The 23727-nt window shown below is 34.9% G+C and overlaps 1 protein-coding gene across 1 annotated transcript in view; it reads left to right on the top strand.

Moving 5' to 3' along the window:
* Positions 1-22409, top strand: part of LOC149832354 (phosphatidylinositol/phosphatidylcholine transfer protein SFH3-like) — a 45592-nt gene extending 23183 nt beyond the window's left edge. Inside the window, exons 4-15 of the mRNA XM_090014471.1 lie at positions 626-725; positions 13730-13996; positions 14135-14212; positions 14324-14425; positions 14508-14557; positions 14899-14998; positions 15103-15201; positions 15341-15448; positions 17235-17376; positions 18376-18731; positions 21299-21373; positions 22101-22409. Coding sequence (XP_089870597.1) covers positions 626-725; positions 13730-13996; positions 14135-14212; positions 14324-14425; positions 14508-14557; positions 14899-14998; positions 15103-15201; positions 15341-15448; positions 17235-17376; positions 18376-18731; positions 21299-21373; positions 22101-22118 — 1495 coding nt within the window. The 3' untranslated portion in view covers positions 22119-22409. The remainder of the gene's footprint in view (positions 1-625; positions 726-13729; positions 13997-14134; positions 14213-14323; positions 14426-14507; positions 14558-14898; positions 14999-15102; positions 15202-15340; positions 15449-17234; positions 17377-18375; positions 18732-21298; positions 21374-22100) is intronic.
* Positions 22410-23727: the final 1318 nt, after the last annotated feature.

Here is a 23727-nt window from a genome sequence, read left to right as displayed (position 1 = left end):
TTTTTTTGCATAATATCATTTTTTGAAAATATCATGATAAATTTGTAATATTTCAAATTATCAATGATATTGTGAGTATGCCATTAATATCTAAATACCACATTCATGTTGTTGCAATTGGTGTTGAAAATGTGTAAGCTTTTTTCTGACCCTCTATTTGACAAGGATATTGGCAAACTCTGAGTCCATCGTAATAGATTCATCAATGTTGAACTTGAATATGCATTTCACTAGCACCTGCACCAAACGTGGGTGCAACGCTTGGACACGGCCTCTGCAGTGTCAAGTGTGGTCAACCACACCGGAATCCATTTGTCTGAAACTGGACTTTGTTAACCCAAACCAAGTCCAGTTTTATCTATATTATATAACTTTGTATTGCATGTGTCCATGCATATTCATGCATTCCTCTTATTCACGTATCTATATGTTTTATGTAACGAGTATACATAAAACTTGCAAAACTCTAGATGGTATAATGTGTTGGATTTGTTCTTTTCACTTATTCTAATTACATTGTGTAATTATCATATTAATGCCTCAACTTTTGTATCTAAATGCTCAAGCTGGTTCTATGATAATAGTTGGTCTCATTTTATGTTAGTATATTGATGTGATGCCTCAGGTTTTTGAAAGCAAGAAAATTCGATATTGAGAAAACCAAACAAATGTGGGCTGATATGATTCAGTGGAGGAAAGAATTTGGTGCTGACACAATTTTGGAGGTAATCCTGGTCATCTGCTGATCAAGATTGTTATATTCTTTTTGGATATTTCTTTATATGATATGTTTTTTGATGTTCGGCTGGATGTTTTTGCTTAAATTAATGCCATCTTCTGGAAGTCAATTTTGATATACTGCAGATCACTGAGCAGAGATGTCATAGCAGTATATCTGTATTTCTGTTGGTCATACATGTTTCTTCAAGTGTTGAAGTGTTTACTTACCTAAGTTCTGTACGATGTGGATTTCTCTTTCTACCAGTGCAATACTTAGTTATAAGCATCTATAATAATAACAATGGCCAAACAACAAATGAATGATATAACACACTCACAAATCCAGAGATTAAACATCCATCGGTTAGAGTCAAACCATAAGTTGACAATCTAAACTAACATGAAACGAGGTGCACACAATTCACCCGAATAAACATCTCTGAACAAATAACAAGGCCAAGAGAAATGATGTATCATATAAAATTTTGTGATGGACAATCTAAATGCCATAAAAAGGCAATACATGCTCACATAATTCAATTTCCAAATAGGTGAGTTCATATCAAATATGTGATTTGAAAAGACAAGTTTCAAATAAAATCCAATAAAGTTAGATAAAAAAAAAATTAGCATAAACAGTAGTGCAATCATATGCAATACATGATGTCTTATGACAATTTTCACAAACTTGAATAAGCAAATAACGAGTCATGCCCAATATAAGCACTCTACATAGAGGTGATGGAATTATGAAGTTTGAGAATTCTTTAAAAGATCATAAAGCCACCAATGAGAAACAAGTGCACTAAGCACATCAAAATATCAAATACAAAGCCACTAATGGGTGATACAAAGAACCAACTAAGGACTACATACAATCCTTGCAAAGAGTACCAAGAGACATAAAAACAATATAGATATTTTTTTAATCAAATACTCCCAAAGAGCCATAAAGATCCACATATATATGATCACACCAAACAAGAGATTTTTCTCATAATATAACATTCTTCAATAAGCATGATATAGAATATCAATACGCAAGAGAGAAATCACGAAGCATATTTTTTATACGATAATAAGTCATGCTTATGCCATTCAATATAGTCTTCTTAAGGCATATACCAAAAAAAGAAAATCTTAGTCCAACACATGTCATTTGAAAATAATCTTCACTTAATAAAGCAATATTGCTTAAATATATATGAAATAACATATTCAAAAAGGCCTCATTAGAGATAGATCACGATAAAAGATCATGCTTGATCACATCATAATATATTAAAATTTTCAAAAATAGTCCATACATATATGTTAAGAAATATGAATTTTAGTATTTTGCAAAACACATAATATTTTAAAAGGCCACATATTCAACTTGAGTGGATAACTACAAAGGTGTTCTCTAAGGAACACACTCACAAATCCCACAAAAGGGATACACAATAAGGCACAATATATATATATATATATATAAAGAAATATATTTTTATTCCAATGAAATGAGTGTGCAAAAGCATATATCTTTGCAAAATATAGTTTTTCACTACACATCTATAATTTAAGACATCAAACCACAACAATTTCCTCATACTTCAAAAAAAAATTTATTTTTAACATAACTCCTTTTAAAACTTACCATGCATATGAAAAACAAGAAGCCAAAGATACATACCGGAATGTGAAATCCTTGAATACATTTCATTCATTAATATGAATCCTTTCCAAGACCCTAATGCCTCGCTTTGACACCATGTCACTAAATGGTATGGATTCCAATGCACCACATGATAAACTTCAAGACTCAAAACATTATACATTTGGACACATATGTAAATGATAACTCTATTCATAATAGACATTAAAAATACAAAAGAAAAATTATATTGATGAATGAATAACTCTATTTATAATGGACACTAAAAATACAAAAAAAAATACATTTAATCCTCACTACAAATACACTCAACACACAAGCCTAATACTACTCATCACTCTCTCAATCCTTATAAATACACACACCCCAATTCATAGAGGAGAAACAGAGAGAGAATAGTGCAAAACCCTAGAGGAAAGAAGAAGAGAAGAAGTACAAATGAGAGAGGAGGTCATCACTCATTAAGGAATGAGAGAGGTCTCAACTGTAAGAAGAGGAAACTCACGAACGAAACTTCAAAAAGAAGCTTACGAATGATCTTTCACAATGAACACAATGGTTCATACAACATACTCACAATAACCGAAATACTCAAAAGAGTGCACACACGAAAGAGAGAATATATCTCATTAAAGTGGGATAAGGCCCATATTTATAGATAGAAGAAATAGAGCTAGGAGGGAGTCATTGGGCTCCTAGAGCCGTTGGGAGCCCAATGACTCCAAAGGTACATGCTACTTTTTGACTTGGTAAAAAAGTGACATGTCTGAGAGTATCCTATTTACGAAACTAAATCCTAATTCTAACTAGTTCCTAACTAAACAAAATATAAATTACATATGAAGATTATATTTTTAACACCCCCTTAAAGTTACGGTTGGATAACCGAAAGTTTGTCCAAGAGAAAGTGAAATCGAGGAACCGCGAGAGGTTTGGTAAAGAAATCTGCTAGTTGATATTATGAGGAAACATATGGTAGATCGATGGTGTTATGTAGGAACTCCTCTCGTACGTAGTGACACTCTATTTCGATATGCTTGGTGTGTTCATGGAATGTCCGATGGCTGGCAATATAAATAAAACTTTTATTGTTGCATCATAGTCTTGATGCTCCTATACTTTTAACCCCCATGTCATGAAGCAAACACTTTAGCCAGACTACTTTCATATTGGTTGTAGCCATCGTCTTGTATTCGGTTTTAGTTGACGAGAGAGAGAGAGACTTTTTGTTGCTTCTTACACCTCCATGAAATCAGTGATTCACCTAAAAACACACATAAACCAATAGTTGAGTGTTTATCATTGGGATCACCTCCCCAATCTGCATCAGTATAAGCAGTTAAATCAAAGAAAAAAGAAGCAGACAAAAAAAGTCCTCGAAAAATTGAGGTTTTGATATATCGAATAATGCGCAAAACTCCCATGTGCACAGTAGTGGGAGCATGCTGAAATTGACTCGATGTATGAACGACATGTGCAATGTCAGGTCTGGTAATAGAGAGATAAGACACTGCTCCAACAAGTTGTCTGTAAAGAGTTGGATTTTCAGGTAATTCTTCATCATCAATCTTTATTTTGATGTTGACAACTTCAGGAGTGTCAACCTGCTTTTCATCCGTGATACCAGACCTGTTAACAATTTCCATGACAAATTTAGACTGACTTAGCAAATAGCCTCTGGAAGAATAAGCAACTTCTATACCAAGGAAAATTTTTAAGAAACCCAAATCACTCATTTTGAAACATGTTTTGAATTTTTTTTTAATGTTATCAACTCCCTGTTTGTCACTTTCAATGATGATCATGTCGCCTACGTAGAGAAGAAGAATGATGATACCTGTATTAGAATTCTTAACAAACAATGTTGTGTCAATAAGAAAAATTAAAAGCCAAAATCAATCATAACTTGACTAAATTTATCATACCAAGCCTTTGGGGCTTGTTTAAGTCCATATAAAGCTTTGTTTAATCGAAGAGCCTTTCCTTTCGGAACATTAATATCACGTGGTGGTTTCATATATACTTCTTCAACTAGGTTTCTATTAAGGAATGTGTTTTTAACATCCATTTGGTATATATGACATTTCTTTGAAGATGCTAGAGCTATCAAGATCTTAACTATGGTCATTCTAGTAACTGGAGCAAATGTTTCTTCATAGTCTATTCCATATTCTTGGGAATATCCTTTGGCAACTAAATGAGCCTTAAACCTTTCAAGAGTGCCATCACTCTTAGTTTTCACTTTGTACACCTACCTACATCCGATTGGCTTTTTTCCTGATGGAAGATCTTGGATAGTCCAAGTATTTGCTTTTTCTAAGGCTCTTAACTCTACTGACATTGCTTCGACCCATTCAGATTGTTCTTTTGTCGTATCATAGTTAAAAGGGTTTTACATAGAAGTGTATCAAAGCAATATAGGCTTGATACTTTGGTGAAAAAGACTCGTATAACACAAATTTTTTGGGAACTTTAGAGACTCTCGATGACTTCCTAATGGATACTTGTTCCTGTTCTTTAGTGCATTTTTCGAGAGCAAAAGGTTTCTCTAAATTACCTCTCCTAGAGTACTGAATGCAATCAAAAGGGTCACTAAAAGCTTTTGAATTTGTTAGATCAAGTTCTTCTGGACTCTTTGCATTTTTTGGAACTAGATCCAATAGAAAAGAATATTCATCTATTTCCTTAGAATTCATATTTTCAAAAAAACTTTCATTTTACAAGGATACATTCCTTGAAACATACAATTTTCTTGTTTTGAGATCAAAGCATTTATAGCCTTTTTGATGACTTGCATATCCTAAAAAAACACATGAAATAGCGCGATGAGAGAATTTATCATTTTTGTTTGAAAAAATAAAGCATTTGCACTCAAAAACTCTTAACCTGGAGTAATATGAGATTTGTTTAAAAAGTTTTTCAACAGGAGATATATGGTTTAAAGAAAATGATGGCATCCTGATGATAAGATAAACTGCGGTTAACGTGGCTTCAGCCCAAAAAACCTTTGGTACTTGATGTGTAATAAGTAAGGTTCTTGTTGTTTCTATGATGTGCTTATGCTTTCTTTATGTTAAGTCGTTTTGTTGAGGGGTATAAGGGCATGATTTTTTATGTATAATGTCATGCAAGTTTAAGTAATCTTTAAATTCTTTAGACAAAAATTCTTCCCCTGAATCACTACTAAAAATTAAAATATCCTCTTTAAATTGATTTTTAACTAACTGATAAAATATTTGAAAGTGTGAAAAGACTTCAGATTTGTGTTTAAGAAAATAAATCCAAGTGTGTCGTGTGAAATCATCTACAAAAATTACATAATAAATAAAGCCACCTTGTGAGCTAATAGGTGCGGGGCCCCATACATCTGAATGTATTAACTCTAGTGGTCGAGAAGAGACAAAGGTTCTTGTTTAAAATGGTAGTCTTTTCATTTTTCCCAAAATACATTTTTCATATTTAAAATTCTCAAAATTACAAAAAAATTTCATGTTTGGAAATAACTGAAGCTTGGATACACTAGGATGTCCAAGGCTCTTGTGCCATAAGTCTAAGTCAACTTTTTGAACATTACAACACAATGTATTCTTAGGTATGTCAAAAAAATTCATATAGTACAAGCCTCATTCTTTATGGCCTTTTCCAATCAGCTTCCCTGATTGGTGATCCTGCACTCGACATTCATGAGAGGAGAAGGAAATATTACATCCATGGTTAGTTAATTGTGAAATAGATAAAAGATTTAAATTGAGTTTTGGAATATATCTGACTTGTGGAATGTATATCCTTTTTAAGTTTTCAAAATTTCCTACTCCTTTAATTTCAAGAGATGTTCCATCAGCAGTAAACACGTTTGACCCATTTGAGTTATGACATTTAGATAAGACATTAATATTTGAGGTCATATGAAACGAAGCACCTGAGTCAAGAAGCCAAAGAGATTTACCTGGATCTGAGGTGCTAATGGAAGAGACTATGGCTCTAGTTGAGGAAGACGTCCCCTTGAGCAGTGGTTGAAGTGTCTCGACTAGTTGTGCTAGAGATATGCTTCCAATGGAAGATTCATTAGATTCTTGCAGAGGTTCGACAGAGGCAACCTTCTTTTCATATGGTTTCTTCAGCTTCAGACAGTAAGTTTTTACATGTTCTGGCTCACGACAGTAGTAACAAATTACTTTTCTTTTCTCAAAATCATTTTCATCATTTGTTCTTCCATAATTCGGAGGTTTGTAAGTGCGAACATGATTCTTTGGTCTAGATATGGCTAGAACCGAGTCATCATCATTTTTGGCAATTCTACTTTTGAGTCGATTTTCCTCCATGCTTAATTCTTCTATAGTGTCTTCAATTGAGGGAACCTTTCCTCGATGAAGAAGAATGAACTTGGTAGCTTCAAAATCCGATCTTAGTCCATTGACAAATTAAAAAAAGTGTTCCGCATTCATTTGATTTTGGCAGAGTTTGATGTCTTTGTTAGAAAATGACCTTGAATGCAATAGGTTCAAAAATGAACTGATAAACACGCACATAAAGTGAGAATACACAAACCCACTAAGTGGTAACCAAATGCACATAAAGTGCAAACTCATAAACCTACAAAGGGATGAAGCCAAAAGGGCTAAAAAGAATGAATCTTCGTTAAGGGAGAGGGTAAAAACCCTTATTGATTTACAATGGGGTAAGACCCCTATATATAAGCCACTAGGAGACCTCGGAAGGGGCTCCACTTGTCGTTGAAGCCCCTCCAACGGTTAGAATTCTAACCATTGGAGGGGGTCCAACGACTAAATGTTGGATCCCATTCCAAGGTTGACTAAAGTCAACCAAAAGAAAAAAAATAATTAGTCATATTCATGATTATGAATATGCGAAAAAAAGAAAATGACCAAAATACCCCTGAGGGCTTACAATTAAAGAAATATATATTTATATATATAAGTATATATATATATATATATATATGTATCTCTCCTTAACACCCCCCCTCAAACTTTGCGTATGGGAACGAAAAGTTTGAATAATACAAGAGGAAGAATCTCAAGTCTTCAAGAGTCTTCAGTAAAAATGCCATTGAAATTTGCAAATGTCTTCCTCCAATTGATCTTAATAGTGAGCTCCCTTAAGCATTTTTTCGGACCGTCTTTATAATATATCAGGATTATTCTTTCATTTGATCTTGAAGAACCTGAAAAACAAAACAGGAAGCTCAAAGTATACAAGAAAATATATTTGCTTTAAAACAAGTAAGATCTTTCAACTCGTAAACTATGTCACATGGGTGCGGGCGCGGGGATTCGGCACTTCCAAAAAACCCGGGTGCGGGGGTGCGGCAGGGGCAAAAATGTAAATATATATATATATATATATATATATATATATATATATATATATATATATATATATATATATATATATATATATATATATATATATAAAGGGGTCAGCTGCTGTCAGCAGCTGACAGACAACTGCTGTCAGCAGCTGCTGTCTGTCAGCTGCTGCAGCTGACAGCAGCTGTCAGCAGCAACAGCTGCTGCTGCTGTCAGCATTACTTTTTAAAAAAAAAAATCGCAGCCCATTTGGGCAATTTTTTTTTAAAAAAAAAATCCAAAACAAGAATGGACCTAAATGATCCTGGGTGCGGTCAACGCACCCAGGATAGGGTTGACCGCACCCGGTGCCGCACCCGCGTCGACGCGGGTGCGGCACCCTGCTAGCCGAATCCCTGTGACATAGCTCGTAAACATATGATTTAATGTGCAAAAGCAAAGTAATGATGCACATGAGCCTAAAAAATATGGAATGCAAGATTGAATCATACAATAATTTAGTGTTTAAAGAAGTCTTATACAGACCAACTTTCAAGAACGTATACTTGAAAATAATCAAAAGTGAGAAAATTTCAATAAGTGCCTAACAATAGTAGCCATGAGCATAAAGGTATAACAAGAATGCTTAATGCATTCACATGGTCCAATGAATGGACCAACACAAACCCCAATGGGGAATATAGAAATAGTCCACTAAGGGACAACACAAGAAGCCTTCAAAGAGGCAACACATAAAAAATATGAACTTTATTGAATGAGGGCTTGAAAAGCCATTATGAGCATATGCATATGATATCATGTAGCTAAAATAAGTCATTAATGGACATGCATCAATCACATTTCAATCAAGTATATTACTTGAGCTTACAAGAGGCAAGTGTTATTGAATAGAGCAATTCTCTTGAAGGAGATTTTACAAAGGAAATGCTTAAATGATAAAAGAAAAGATATGAACCTTACACCAGAACAAAGTGCAAAAACACATGCAAGTTCACTTATGAGACAAAGATATATCTTTAGATACACAAGAACACGTGCACATACAAAGTGTGCTATAAAACATGAACATGAGTTAGAAAATCTCATATGCAAATGAAAACCAAATTGCACATTCCCATAAACATGGAATTTTGCAGATCTCAACAATAGTTCATCTATTACAATCAATCACCTCATTAGACCTTCAAAACCAACAAATCAAGTACATAAATATAATGCCACTAACGAGCCAAAGACACACATGAAGGTGTGTATAAGTCCCACACAAAAGTGTGAACAAACATCTCTTGTTTATATATAATGATACTCGAAATCAAGTATGTTCAGCGACTAGAACAAGAGTACAAAGTCAACCATGGGCTAAAACACACACGAAGGTTTGACAAAACATCGCTTGTCTACATAAAATGACACTTGAAATGAGTGTATCAGCGACTACAACAAGAACACAAAAGTCAACCATGGGCCAACATCACACACAATGGTGTGAAACAACAAGCCTTGTCTACATATAATGACACTCAAAACAAGTGTATCAGCTACTAGATCAAGAGAACAAAGCCAACAATGGGCTAAAAACACACACCAAGGTGTGAACAACATTTCTTGTCTACATAAGGTGACACTTAGATAGGAGGCATAAAAGGAGAAAGTCAATTGAGGTAAGAAGACTTGTAATGACAAACACTAATGCAAATAAAATTGACAATTTTAAACATATTTTGAAATACTATAGTTTCAAAAACAATATATATCCATCACAGGTACTCATAATAAAGAACATCCATAGTAAAAACAATGGTCAAAGAGAAACCGAGTGATACCACACACTCATAATCAGAGAACATAAAACAGTCAGTTTGAGTCAAACCACATGTGACAACCAAAACTGACCTAAACTGAGGTGCCCATAACTCACCTCAACAAACATCTCTGATATAACAATAATACAGCAAAAAAGGGATCAAATAACAACTTGTAATGGACAACATAAGTGCCATAAAGGGCAAAGAATACTCTTAAAAGGACATTCTTTCAAATACGCAATGCCATGTGAAAGAACCATTTTGGGATAATCCAAGAATCAAGTTTTAACAATGCAATTATATGCATATCAAATGATAATAGATGCAATTTTATGCAACATAAGATGTCAAATGACAACAATCTTGAATGAGCAAATAATAGATTTAGACCAATATAGCTACTCTTAATAAAGGTGAAGTTTGAAAGGCTTATGAAAAACCATGAAAGTAAGTGAAGTCCATAATTGAAATTTTAAATGATGCCCACAACCAATCTCCTTACAATAACGATGAAAAACTCACAAAGAGCATATACTCACAAGAACTAAAACACTTAAATAGAAAAGAAAATATCTCATTAAAGTGAGAAAAACCCACACTTAAAAAAAAAATCCTCAAACAAACTTCAAATACTTCTTCACGAACAAGCTCTCTCAAGAACCATAAAGGTTCAAACACAAAGCAAACACCTAAGAACCACTAGGGTTCACACTCAAAATACCTAAGAGAGATTCCAAATGAAAATGTGAAGAATATATTTCATACAAGTGAGACAAAACCCACACTAAAAGGATTAATAAATTTATAGACTTGTTGTAACCGTACGACATAAAATTGCACTAAGGCAAACTTATAAGTTTCTTAATGCATAGTAAACCTCATTATATGACTTAAGAAGTTAGAACTAACTCATAATTCAACAATTGTGCAACAACCATAAATTTTACAATGGGACACACTTGAAGACAATCAAATTGGAGATTCTTTAAAAATGTCAAGATGCAGAAAGATAACCATATTTCGTATGACAACAATACAAGACTATGCTTTTTAATAGAAACTACTCTTAATTCAAAATAATAAAAAAACTTTTTCAATTAAATATTTGCTCATATGAAATGATGCATTAAGTGATCCTTGTTAGATAAAAATTTCATAGATGATATATGTCAAGAATTTTTCCGAAAAACATGTGATATTATAAGAAGCCACGAAACAATAATTATGAAGAGTATAATAATTTTATACTACATATATCATACAAAATTTTTAGTCATAGCTTCGTTTCAAAGACATCTATTCATATGAAAGGTATACTTACAAACAAAAGTTAAGTATATAAATTCAAAGCACCAACGGTCATATATAAAAAAAACAATAATTCAAGAAAAAAGGTTATATATTCATCAATCTTAAATCGTATGCAAAACTTGTTATCAACAATATAATCACAAAAACTCTTAAGGTTATACACACAAGTGAGATTAATATCAAATTATGCTTGAAAGCTAAACATTATTAATGACCCATTAAAACAAGATTTTGAGTTATCATATATCTAGAAAAACAAATTTACTGAAAAGATTTGAAATGTGATATGCGAAAAGTAAGGGTTCAATGAAGACCCAAATAACACAAGCACTTAATGTGCAAGAGCGAAAAGAGCAACATCTTAATGAATAACATAAGCACTAGATGTGCAAAAATACTTTTTGATTTAAAAGGCATAATGATAAAGAAAAGCACATGCATATAAATGATCAAGAAAGTGGCTTCATAATGCATGATACTTCAAGAAAAAGAATACATACCAAATAACTTCAAGAAAGAGAGAAGAGACAATGAATACTTTACCATTTTTCTTTGAAATTTCTTGAGTGACACACTTCCCTATGCACCAAAAAACAACTTGATCATCGCCTTGTTCTGATACCATGTTAGAAAATGACCTTGAATGCAATAGGTTAAAAAATAAATCGATAAACACGCACATAAAGTGCGAATACACAAACCCACTAAGGGGTAACCAAATGCACATAAAGTGCAAACTCATAAACCCACAAAGGGGTGAAGCCAAAAGGGATAAAAAGAATGAATCTTCATTAAGGAAGAGGGTAAAAACCATTATTAATTTACAATGAGGTAAAACCCCTATTTATAAGCCACTAGGAGACCTTGGAAGGGGCTCCGCTAGTCGTTGGAGCCCCTCCAACGATTAGAATTCTAACTGTTGGAGGGGGTCCAACGACTAGAAGTTGGACCCCATTCCAAGGTTGACTAAAGTCAACCAAAACAAAAATAAAAGAAGAAAAGAAAAGAAAAAAAAAGAGAACAAATAATTACAGTCATATTCATAATTATGAATATACGCAAAAAAGGGAAATGACCAAAATGCCCTGAGAGCTTATAATTAAAGAAATATATATTTATATATATGTGAGTATATATATATATATATTAAGAGATACAATTTAACAGTCTTGTGGACAATGCCACTTTGGTTCGAGAAGAGACAACTCTTCCCATAATTCTGACAAGTTATTGTAGTATTCTCTAATGATTTTGTCCCCTTGAACCATATTTCGAACTTGATATTGTAGATTGCACACATGTGCAATATCTTTAAGAGAATACATTCTCTTAAGTAGTCCCAAGCGTCATTTGTATATTCAAACTTTGCAAGACTTGAACATTTTTTTATATCCACGCTACTTATAAGTCAAGACATAATCTTGGCGTGTCCCATTCTCCACTCTTTTCACTTTTTCTCGTAAGTGGTAATGGCTTTAGTTTTTTCTACCTCTGTAAGAGGTATTTCTTTTTCACCTTCGATCTTTGTGAGGATTAGTTTAGGCTCCAAGTCGGTTTCATCCACTAGTCCCCATAACCCCTTTTCCCATATAAGGTGCTTCATAATTGAAGCCCATGTGACGTAGTTTGAATCATTGAGCTTGATAGGTTTAATGGTGACATTATCATTGTCATCCATTTTACAAGGCTTAATAAGGAGAAAAGAAAAGAAAAGAACAATAAGAGTAGAGGTAAAAAAGAATATACTTTACCACAAATGATAGATACAAGCACACTTTTATATATACTTGAAGAAAAACGTCTCTTCTTCTTCAAAACTTGAGTGGCACGCTTTCCAATCCACCAAGATAAAAAGCTTGATCACAACCAATAGCTTTGATACCATATAAGAAGCGGAAGCTCATGAACAAAACTTCAAAAAGAAGCTTACGAATGATCTTTCATAATGAACACAATGGTTCATACAACACACTCACAATAACCGAAATACTCAAAAGAGTGCACACACGAAAGAGAGAAAATATATCTCATTAAAGCCCACACAATAAGTGTCTTTACAAAAGGAAAAATAGTCCCATATTTATAGAGAGAAGAAATAGAGCTAGGAGGGAGTCATTGGGCTCTAATTAGAGCCGTTGGGAGCCCAACGACTCCAAAGGTACATGCTACTTTTTGACTTGGTCAAAAAGTGACATGTCTAAGAGTGTCCTATTTACAAAACTAAATCCTAATTCTAACTAGTTCCTAACTAAACAAAATGTAAATTACATATGAAGATTACATTTTTAACACCAACAGCTAGAATTCTAGCCGTTGGTAGCAAATCAAAGCTAGTTTGACTTGACCCCCAACATATTATATATATTTTTACAATATATATAATATGTATTATATATATTATTATTATTACAATATATAATATATATTAGTATATATTAAACAATATATATACTTATATAACAAAATGTTACATTAATCTTAATAGCAACCACATGATGACAGTGTGTAATGTTGCATTTAGGGGTATGTATGTGGTGAAAGAATTGAAGTTTTGTGAATATGAATTCAGCATCCATCCATGTAAGGTACGTTCATGGTGCTTTCAGCGATGTTCACACATGAACGTGACTCATTAGAATGATTCTCTTTTATGGAAACAACATATATTTGGACAATGATGGATTTCTTGCATATTTTGGAACTCGGAATCTTCCCTAGCAAAATTGTTTTGGAGTATCTCCTTTATTAGTCTGAGGAAATAGACTGTTTAGGTTTCAGAGCACAAATTTGCGGCTTCTTTTGCATATGCATGTAGCATTATACATCTTGATCAGACTGTAGCAAATCGTCCTTTTTTAATCATCAATATTTTCATTCAATTAGTTGATTGTTTCCATATCTGATAGGATTTTGATTTCAAAGAAGTTGATGAGGTCCGGAAATACTATCCGCAAGGTCATCATGGGGTTGATAAGGAAGGCAGGCCTGTTTATATAGAGCAACTGGGGAAGGTTGATCCTAACAAGTTGATGCAAGCAACAAATATGGAGCGTTATGTAAAGTATCACGTGCAGGATTTTGAGAAAACCTTTGCCTTGAAATTCCCTGCATGCTCCATAGCAGCAAAAAAGCACATTGACTCAAGCACAACAATCCTGGATGTACAGGGCGTGGTACTCTCTCTCTCTCTCTCTCTCTCTCTCTCTCTCTCTCTCTCTCTCTCTCTTGCTGTATGTGTAATTTAGAGTAGTAGCCTACCAGGACCTTGGAGTATGCCTACCTCACACGTAAGCCACATGCTTGTCCTTCAGGGTCTTAAAAATTTCTGTAAGGCTGCAAGAGACCTTGTAGTGCGTCTCCAGAAAATCGATGGTGATAACTACCCTGAGGTATTATTCTTTTCTTGCTCAGGTTCTTGGTTCTTATGGGAGTGCTTATGGCTTCTTGTTATTAGTTACGATACCTGTGATTTCACTGAACACCTTAGTGCTACGTTGCAGACATTGTGCCGCATGTTCATCATAAATGCAGGTTCTGGATTCAGACTTCTTTGGAATACTGTGAAGTCTTTTCTTGATCCCAAAACCACCTCAAAGATCCATGTATGCACAAAACTAGATTCTTAAGCATTGCAGACATGATGCTTTTATTGTTTGTAGTTTATCTATCTTTGTTTCTTTTCAGGTCCTCGGGAACAAGTACCAGGACAAGTTGCTTGAAGTAATCGATGCCAGGTAACATTTAAATTGCTGACTTTTGTCTTTTGGAGTGAATCAGCAATCACAATCACCTATGATTTATTTTGATATTTTCATTTCATATAATAAATTTATGAACAAACCACACACCTGAACTATCTGTATGTGTTATTTACTTCATTAAACTATTTGAAGAACATGATACTTAAATCCTAGCTTCAAAAGAGAGGTGTGACATTTATTTACTTGCCATCCATTTAAAGTTACAGATCGGCCTCTTGATCAATTCCTGAATTTCAAAGTTTTGTATTGAAAATCATGGCATGCTTGTCTTTTTATTCTTTGCTTATATGTCTATTTCCTTCGGTTTATACTAGTGAATTGCCAGAGTTTCTGGGAGGCACCTGCACATGTGCAGATCATGGTGGCTGCCTTAATTCAGATAAAGGCCCATGGAAAGATCCTGAAATAATGAAGGTTGTGATTTGTTTTCATTTACCCAAATTTCAAAAATTGAGCAGTACCCCACTTTAACTCTATCTTATACTCGTTGAATTCTTATTTTCTGAATTTTATTGCAGATGATTCATAATGGAGAAGCCAAATGTGCCAGAAAAATTGTGACTGTTTCAGGCAGTGATGAGAAGACTATTTCTCAAACAGATATAGTGTACCCAAAGGTTTTCAATCTTTAGCATTTGCTTACTTTTCTTTACTGTGTATTTTTCTGTTGTATCGGGTGTCTTCAGCATGTATTTTATTCTGTGTATTTTGTTTTCTTTACTGACATTTATTCATTTTTCTTCTTATCACTACAAGGGTTTCGATTCTTTTTCTGGAGAGACATTGTTTGAAGAGGACATGACATCTCCAAGGGTTGGAAGGGAGTTTATAGAGCATCCTCATTTGTCTCCTGTCCATGAAGAAGTAAGCTGTTCATACTTCCTGATATGCAAAGTAGATATTTATGTATCTGTTATTCTTCTGGTGTAAAAGTGCCGGAAGCAGAATTACTTTTTTGAGTTTTTCCACCCTGCTTGTTTGCAACTGGTAGTAGTTTTCTTGGAGTTAAAAATCTTAAGTATTCAATTGCCCATCAGAGAAGTCAGTTCAGAGGTTCCTATGGCTGAAATTTACAGTTTGCATTACCTGCAATTCCCAATTACTTAAGGCATGATTTATTTCAAAACATTATCTTCGATATATAATAATCATGCAGGTTTAATATGTGATTGTCATTTTTGTCATATTTTGTCACATCTACTTGGATTCTCTTTGAGTTTGATTTCTCCTTATCTCTGGGGTTTGTGTTCAATATCAGCAAGAAGTATCAAACTTTGGGCGGTTGTTGGTGGAATTTCAGCCATGGGAATAATTATCCTTTATTATGCATGGACTACTGATTTTAGACATCTGAAGTTTTATTTTTGAAAACCTTGGATTATTGTGCATGGGAGATGGAAAAAGGAACTGCCATAGATGGTGAGAAAATGATATATCAATGTGTGGTGAGATGTGTGGAGCTGCCTCTCTGGGAACTTGATCTTCGTCCAATGAGCAACCACAGTATACATATATAATCTCTGTCCAATGAGAAACCACAGTATATATATATATATATATATATATATATATATAGAGAGAGAGAGAGAGAGAGAGAGAGAAGGGAGTAGCTGCCGACGTGCATGTCGTCCATCATGCGTGCGATGGATGATGCGCACACATCGAAGTCTGTAAAAAGACTTTTAGTGGCGGTTTCCACCCGCCGCTAAAAGAATTTTAATGAGCAAAATGATCCAAGGCCACCCATCGTGTGCAATGAGCGGCCCTGGTGCATTGGCAGCTACCCCTCTCTCTCTCTCTCTCTCTCTCTATATATATATATATATATATATATATATATATATATATTTTTTTTTTTTCCAGTGCCAATTTTTTTCTCATCTATAACACAATCTCCACATTGGGTACATCATTGCTGAATTGTACCATTCAGCTGGTTTTGTAGATGATGAATATCAGATATTTGCTACAATTTTCAATTCTTAGTGGATGAGATCCACACCATTAAGAAGTTGAAGCTTGATAATAACAATTGATATGTGGGGTTTAATGCGAGAAAGGGTCAGGAAAATGCACGAGGAGCTGACAAAGAGAACAGAATACCTTCAAGTTCCAACCTGACAGAAGGACCTTGCTCTCACTATCATAACAACCATATCCTAACCTTATGAAATCTTTGACAAATTTATCTGAGATTAGTATCAAGATTTAAACAGCAGACCCCTCTCTCTCTCTCTCTCTGTTGTGGCATGAAAATGTAAGTGCAAGCAACTGTGTTTACCAAATGAGATCCTTTCAAGACATTTTCCATCCTTTTGAAACATGCAACGCCCTTCTCTTTAATCTACACTGGTTCCTTGAGTTTAATACCAGCAATTTTCTGTGTAAAACTGTAGTGTTTAACCACTTCCAGCCCCTTATTTTTCTCCCATTTTTCCGTAAATATCCGAAGCCAATTTTAGCATTTCCATCTTCTTTCCACAGCCAAAATCTTATTAATTTTATCTTTTATAGGTGGAGGTTTTTGGATCTATGAAATTTTGAAGTCTTTTCCATCATTTCAAAACATGCAATTTTCTTTTCCAATTTATTCACTTCGTGCTCTTTCCTTTCCCCTTTCTGCTTTGAGTTTCTATTAAAAATTCTGCAGGCACACATTGGGAATGGAAATTTCCAGAAAACTTATGAAGAGGCTGATTGCATCCCAATGGTTGATAAGGCTGTTGATTGTAGTTGGGAAAAAGAAGTTTCAGATGTGAAGCCTTCAGCTCAAAGTCCTGCAATTTCTAGAGGTACACATGCCTATGTTGGATGGATTTTATATTTATTGCAGGATAATACAGTGATTCAATTAATCTAAACTGGACCAAAAATGGCATGTATATATGTATCTATCTATTTAAATACATACATGCTCATATACATCTAATGTACACAAAAGCATTGTACACACCCTTCTCAACAAAAAACATAAAGCATTGTACACACAAATATATACATACATACATTTGCACCGGTTATGAAACATCTAAAGCCCAGGCTATTTTATGTTACTTTCTGGACCATCTGTCTGGATCACATAACTTACTATGCAGGCTTGGCTGTGAATATTCGTCTACTATTGTCTGTCTGTTCAGTCTTGGATTTTGTACTGTCATAAAGGTTATTGAAAAATAGTATACTGTTTCATCATGTTCTTAGTATATTGGTTGTTTTGTGCCAATCTGCGATGGAATTTTTATAGGTCTGTTTTATGGTACAATCTGTATTGTGTACATTTATGGAAAAATAGAAGAATCAATATTATGGCAGCAATGTTGCGTGCCTGTTTAATTTAGTGGTACCTAAAGTATTAATACCAAAAGGTACAGGAGTCAGCAACTCGCTGCATCAAGCTTCAATGTTCTTGAGCTTCGTGTGGAAAACTTATGCTGGTTATTAGTGTTTCTCCAGGTTCACTTTCCGTTCCTTCTTTTCATTATCTACTATTTTCGCTTCTCCTGAATTTAAATGAAAATAAAGAGAACTGTTCATTTGAATTTTGACTTGCTAAATTTGCCTTATCATGAACCATTGGCCTAACCTTAGTGAAACTAGCTAAAGCTGACATTGGTACTACCTATAACATTGTATTTTCAGATTGTAATTATTGAGATCACATAAATAATAAATTGAATATTTGCCTTCTCAAAAAAAGACATTGGTACTACCTAAACTCTCTCTCTCTCTCTCTCTCTCTCTCTCTCTCTCTCTCTCTCTCTCTCTCTCTCTCTGACACTTATTTTCTCCAGAAGGAATCAGCACACAGATACTTTCTGGGGTTATGTCCCTTGTTGTGGGTGCTATTACTGTTGTTCGTTTTACACGAGCAATGCCGAAGAAGCTCACTGAAGCAGCACTGGATTATGGTACTTCTGCTCTCCGTGCTGGTTCATCAACAAGAGATGGAGCTTATCGCTCTTTGCCAGCACCAGCTATTTCTGCTGCTGAATATGCATCCATTGTGAAACATCTAAGTGGCTTGGAAGAAAAGGTTAGCAGTGCTTGTATGAAGCACACAGCGATGCCACCTGATAAGGAGGAACTTCTGAATGCTACACTAAACCGTGTCAGTGCTCTGGAAGATGAACTCATGGAAACTAAGAAGGTATGCATATGATACCTTGAGGAGAGTTTGTGAGAGAGGTTCTTGTTCCAATGGTAGCATTCTTTTCTTCATGCATACTCATCTTTATAGCTTAAAACAGGTGAGGTCAGGTTCAGGCTTCAGATCAGCCATCCTAGTGTGACCAGAGGGTGAGATCTGGATTTGGTTGGACTGGATAAGATCTTGTGTTGTTTTATCCTAATTCAAACTCTAGGATCAAGGACAGCCTCGCCAACCAGGGTGATGGTGTAGTTAGGGACCACTCCCCTTTCTCATGCAATTTCTGCCTTGCCAAGGGCGTGTCACACATGCTCAGTCCAAGGCCTAAGCCAAAAGTTGAACACATCCATCCTATTTATGGCTGAGCCTGCAGGATACAGGACCCATATACGTGTTTGTGTGTGTGTATGTGTGATAAATCTACTATGGTGCTACACATCCTTATTTGTATGGATCTAGCCACCAAATGTTGGATCTGACTGTATATGGGTCTAGCCCCAACTTATTTGTTATGTCAATAGGTTCTCCAATATACCATAAGATATAATTTTCAAGACGGTGAAAATTAGGGATGGCAGTGGACCGGGGGAAAGCGGGGCCCCGCCCCGCCTCGCCCCGTTTGGACCGGGGATGAAGGGTATGAAACGGGGATGGAGGCGGGGACGAAGGTTAAAATCCATCCCCGTTCGGGGGTGGAGGCGGGGATGGACGTGCACTTTTCCCCGCCCCGCCATGATCCCCGCCCCAACCCTGCCCCGACCACTTTTCCCCGCAATATCCCCGCCCCGCCCCGCCTCATCCCCGTTTGAACCGGGGATGGAGGACATGAAACGGGGATGAAGGCGGGGGTGGAGGATAAAATCTTGAGGCGGGGCGGGGGTGGAGACCTTGTCCCCCGCCCCGCCCCGCCCCACTGCCATTCCTAGTGAAAATTCAACTGCTCACAGTTCATGAAGATGATGATTTAAAACTGGCCTGAAACTCATGTTGGAGTCAACTTTTTTAACACATGAAAATAATAAATACAAAAATATGATCTAAAAGGTTGGCTTGTGTTGTTCAAGACTAGCTATATATAAATCAAGAGTATACTACCATAGGTTATGGTGGTTTAGTACCACGAAAAATCACCCTATGCACACATGCGCACACACTTCATCTTTGCATCATGGTTTTGAAAGGCTACAAGTGAGGCTTTAGAGGCATATATGCCTTCTATACCTCTGGTTTTACCTTCCTCAAATGTTTAAGGCTCTTTGGTTGGTAAAGAGGCTTATGCCTCCTACTTAAGGAGACTTAAGGCCCATGTTGAGGCTGAGATTCTACCAAAAGGCTTAAACCTCTCAAAATCTAGCTTCTCATTGAGAGTCTTGAGTAATCTAGATTCTTTTAAGGTTTTTTTTTACGTGAAAACAAAGTCCTTTATAAAATAAAAGATCCTGGTATAAACATAAATTCATGAGGATAGAAGGAAAACTTTATACAGTAAACTTAAAATAAGAAAATAGATTTACATTTTATTTGAATGGGGTTTCCCCTCAAAAAATATCTAAAAGAAAAACTGTTGCAATCGTTGATAACTCTCGTACTCTAAGAACATCGGCTGCATAACTACAATACACCAACTAAAGTAGAAAAGCAAATAATCAAAGGATAATCTATTTCATATCAAGTATTGTCAAGTGGCAAAACTTAGAATTTCTTACCATTTTATCATGGTTAAATAAAACTATGTATCTATTTAGCTTTATGACCTTATATTATTTTTAAAAATTAAAAAATGAAATTTTAAAAAGAATTAAAAGATGTAGATACATGCAAAAGGTTTCCCAGTGCGTATGAGGGAAAGTACCCATGGAGTTTTACACCAAGGACACAAAATAGGGCATGGTCAGCATTGCACCTCTCAGCAACAAAAAACGCTAAACTTTCCCCCAACATCAGAAATAAATAAATGCAAAAGGTGAATAAATGTCAAATAACAAAAAAAATTCTCCAAGCTCTTACACTGTTAATCTCATTCTCATTCTTGTGTGATTGATTTTATACAATTATAGGGATTGACTACTTTATATTTAGGTAAAAGATCTCAAATTTGAATAATAATGTACACTACTATTGAATCATGATGTTGACATGATGAATGCAAACAATGCAGTTTTCTACTAGCATTTTCTTTTAAAAACATTAATGAATGGGAGTCTAATAATGTTTATGTGAACATTTGTAGTTATGTTATTTATGTTTTATAAGTAAAAAAATGTTTTCTAATATTTTATAAAACATTTTATATTTGTAAACTTTATGCCTTAAGAGAGATTGAGGCTTGTGCTTCGGTATGCCTCCAGGCTTTGCACCTTATTAAATGCTTCACTACACCTGACACCTTTAAAAACCTCACTTTGCATACATTTTCAGTTTCTAGCACATTTCTTGTCGTAGTAATTGCATCACATTTCACCTCTTTCCAACACCTGTATCCTAGAATAACTTTATACACTTTACTGTCCATCTTAGAACACTCATAAATATCTATCCTTTCATGTTTGTATTTATGCATGCTGTAGGCTTTACAAGAAGCTCTTGTGCGACAAGGAGAGCTACTTGCATATTTTGAGAAGAAAAAGAAAAAGAGCTCAAGGGTATGCTTCTACTGTGCTTTCCATATTGATTGCCAGAATTTGTCTTTCCAATTGATGAACATTCTCTATGTTTGTAATGTGGTTCTTTAGTTTTATCTTGTCCATAGAGAAATGTGTTCTAAAAGCAGTTAACCAATGATGAGTCACTGAATCATTAGCATGATGCTGTTCCTTTAAAACTGCTGACAGTCTTCTGTGATGAGAGTAAGCATCTAGTAGTAAAAAGCATAAAAGAGAAAAAGGTTGAACACCATATTAAGTTAATATTTAGGGCTTGTTCTTAACAACCTGCACCATTTTGTACGTGGAAGTAGCATGCCAATGTTTTTTTTTAATCCAGTTTTATGAGAAAAGTACTAGTTCTTTTCCTTTTCTTTTCTTTCTGCTACTTGACTGTCCATGTAGGTACAATCAAAACATGTGCTAATTTGCCCCAAAGGGGGTTGGCGTAGTGGGATTGAGCCTTGGCTATCATAGGGGGTGGTCAAAGTCCGAATCCTGTGGGCGTCACCTCCTTGCATAAGCCGAAGCCCAGAATAGGGCCTGTGGGCAAGGGTCCTCCTAGCCACGAAGTTTTCTCCCCCTGGGTTTCGACATTTGATCTACCTGTTACTAGGCTGTGGGTTTCTCGGTGTAACTAGATAAAAAAAAATTATTGAATTTTGAAAATTTGCTGTTTCAATGACTATAATAACATCAAACTTTTTGAAATGTTTTCCTTTCACAGAAACCATTCTGCTGGTGAGTTACAGTTCAGAAGAAAATCAATTGTTTTCAGCAGGCATACATGGAAAGGGGGTTGTGGGAGAGGAATGCAAGCATCGTGCTGCTAGTCGAAGTGGTGGAGTAGTGCACCCTAGATGGCGAGAGTTCAGTAGCTGAAAGCATCACTTTGGGTTCTTGTAGCACTCTTAATTCCCTTGTAAAAACAACCAACTCACCCTCCCGTTGTACATTCAAAACCTTGAACAAGGTTCATACTTGTACATTTGATTGTTGATATATCTCAATTTAAGTCACACTGCTCTGCTTTTTCTACTCCCCATCCTATTTGTTGGTATCAGGACTTTTCAATCGGCAACGATCCCAACTCACACCCATAAAAAAAATGACAATTTTTTTTCTCACGTGTGAAAACATTCTAAAAAACCTAAGGCCTTTACAGTTTAAACACAACCACCACCACAAGGGATCTTATACCCATCATTCAAACCAAACACAAACTTTATTTATTAAATTATATAGAATCTGAGACATAAGCAAAATAAAATAATAATAATAATAAAGCAAAAAAAAAAGTCACGTTGTCCAAAAAAAAGTCTGTCAATTTATCGCATAACCTTCGTAGTTCTCCTCGAAAGCAAGTCATCTCACTGGGCCTCTGAGGCTGCGAAAAATACAAAAGTAGGGGTGTTAGAATCCAAAGAATTTTGTGTATGAATCCTTCTAATGAAACAAATAAGTAAAAAGAACATAAATAAGATTCATGCAATATTTTAGAGGGATGCAATTATGACAAATTCATAATTTAACTAATCATTTAAGCAATAAGAAAAAAGTGTTAAACAAGAGAAAACAATTATTATCAATAAAGAACATCAATTATGCAATAAAGATATTTATCATGCAATAGAAAATACATATCATGCAATCACCAATATATCACAAGTAAGAGAACGAGTAAATATGCATGATCTAATGCATAGCAGGAATATGCATGATTTCAATGCACATGCATGAATAAATTAGTATCTTCTATCAGAGTTTTATTTTCATATGCATGTCCCTATTAAATGCACATAATTTAAGTTTATCTTTCTATTACTGTTGCCCGCGAATACTTCAAACTGGTAAAAGTTTTTTAGGTCAAGTTAGGTTTTCAGTTATAGCTTAACACACAATTTGTATTTTATTACTGTGTTCCAAACTTAGCCCCCGACTGAAATGACCTTCAGAACATTAAAAATCAATATCTAATGTCAGGACACTATGAAAATCAACAACCATAATGTCACTTTATTGATATACTAAAACAACAACTGTGTATATACACCACCCATAGGTAAACTGACGGATTCTCTTTAAAATTGTGGTCAGGAGAAGAACCTCAATATCGAGTTTAGGGGCACAACAACGTACACAAAATTTTAGTATAATCACGGTTTCTCAAAATCGCAATGTCCAAGATTCTCATACTATAGAAGGGACATCAAGGAAGCGTATATTACACTGTTCTTTTACTTTCATTTATTTTGTTATTAATTCATCTTTAATTTGCAATTCACTATGCAGAATTAATAACGCAAGCTCGTAAATCAACATGTGAAGCTCCTCACGAGATCACAACCCATGGC

The sequence above is a fragment of the Nuphar pumila genome, chromosome 7 (genome assembly GCF_984573655.1).
Source record: "Nuphar pumila chromosome 7, dmNupPumi1.hap1.1, whole genome shotgun sequence".
NCBI lineage: Eukaryota > Viridiplantae > Streptophyta > Magnoliopsida > Nymphaeales > Nymphaeaceae > Nuphar > Nuphar pumila.
This window is presented reverse-complemented; position numbering and strand designations above follow the sequence as displayed.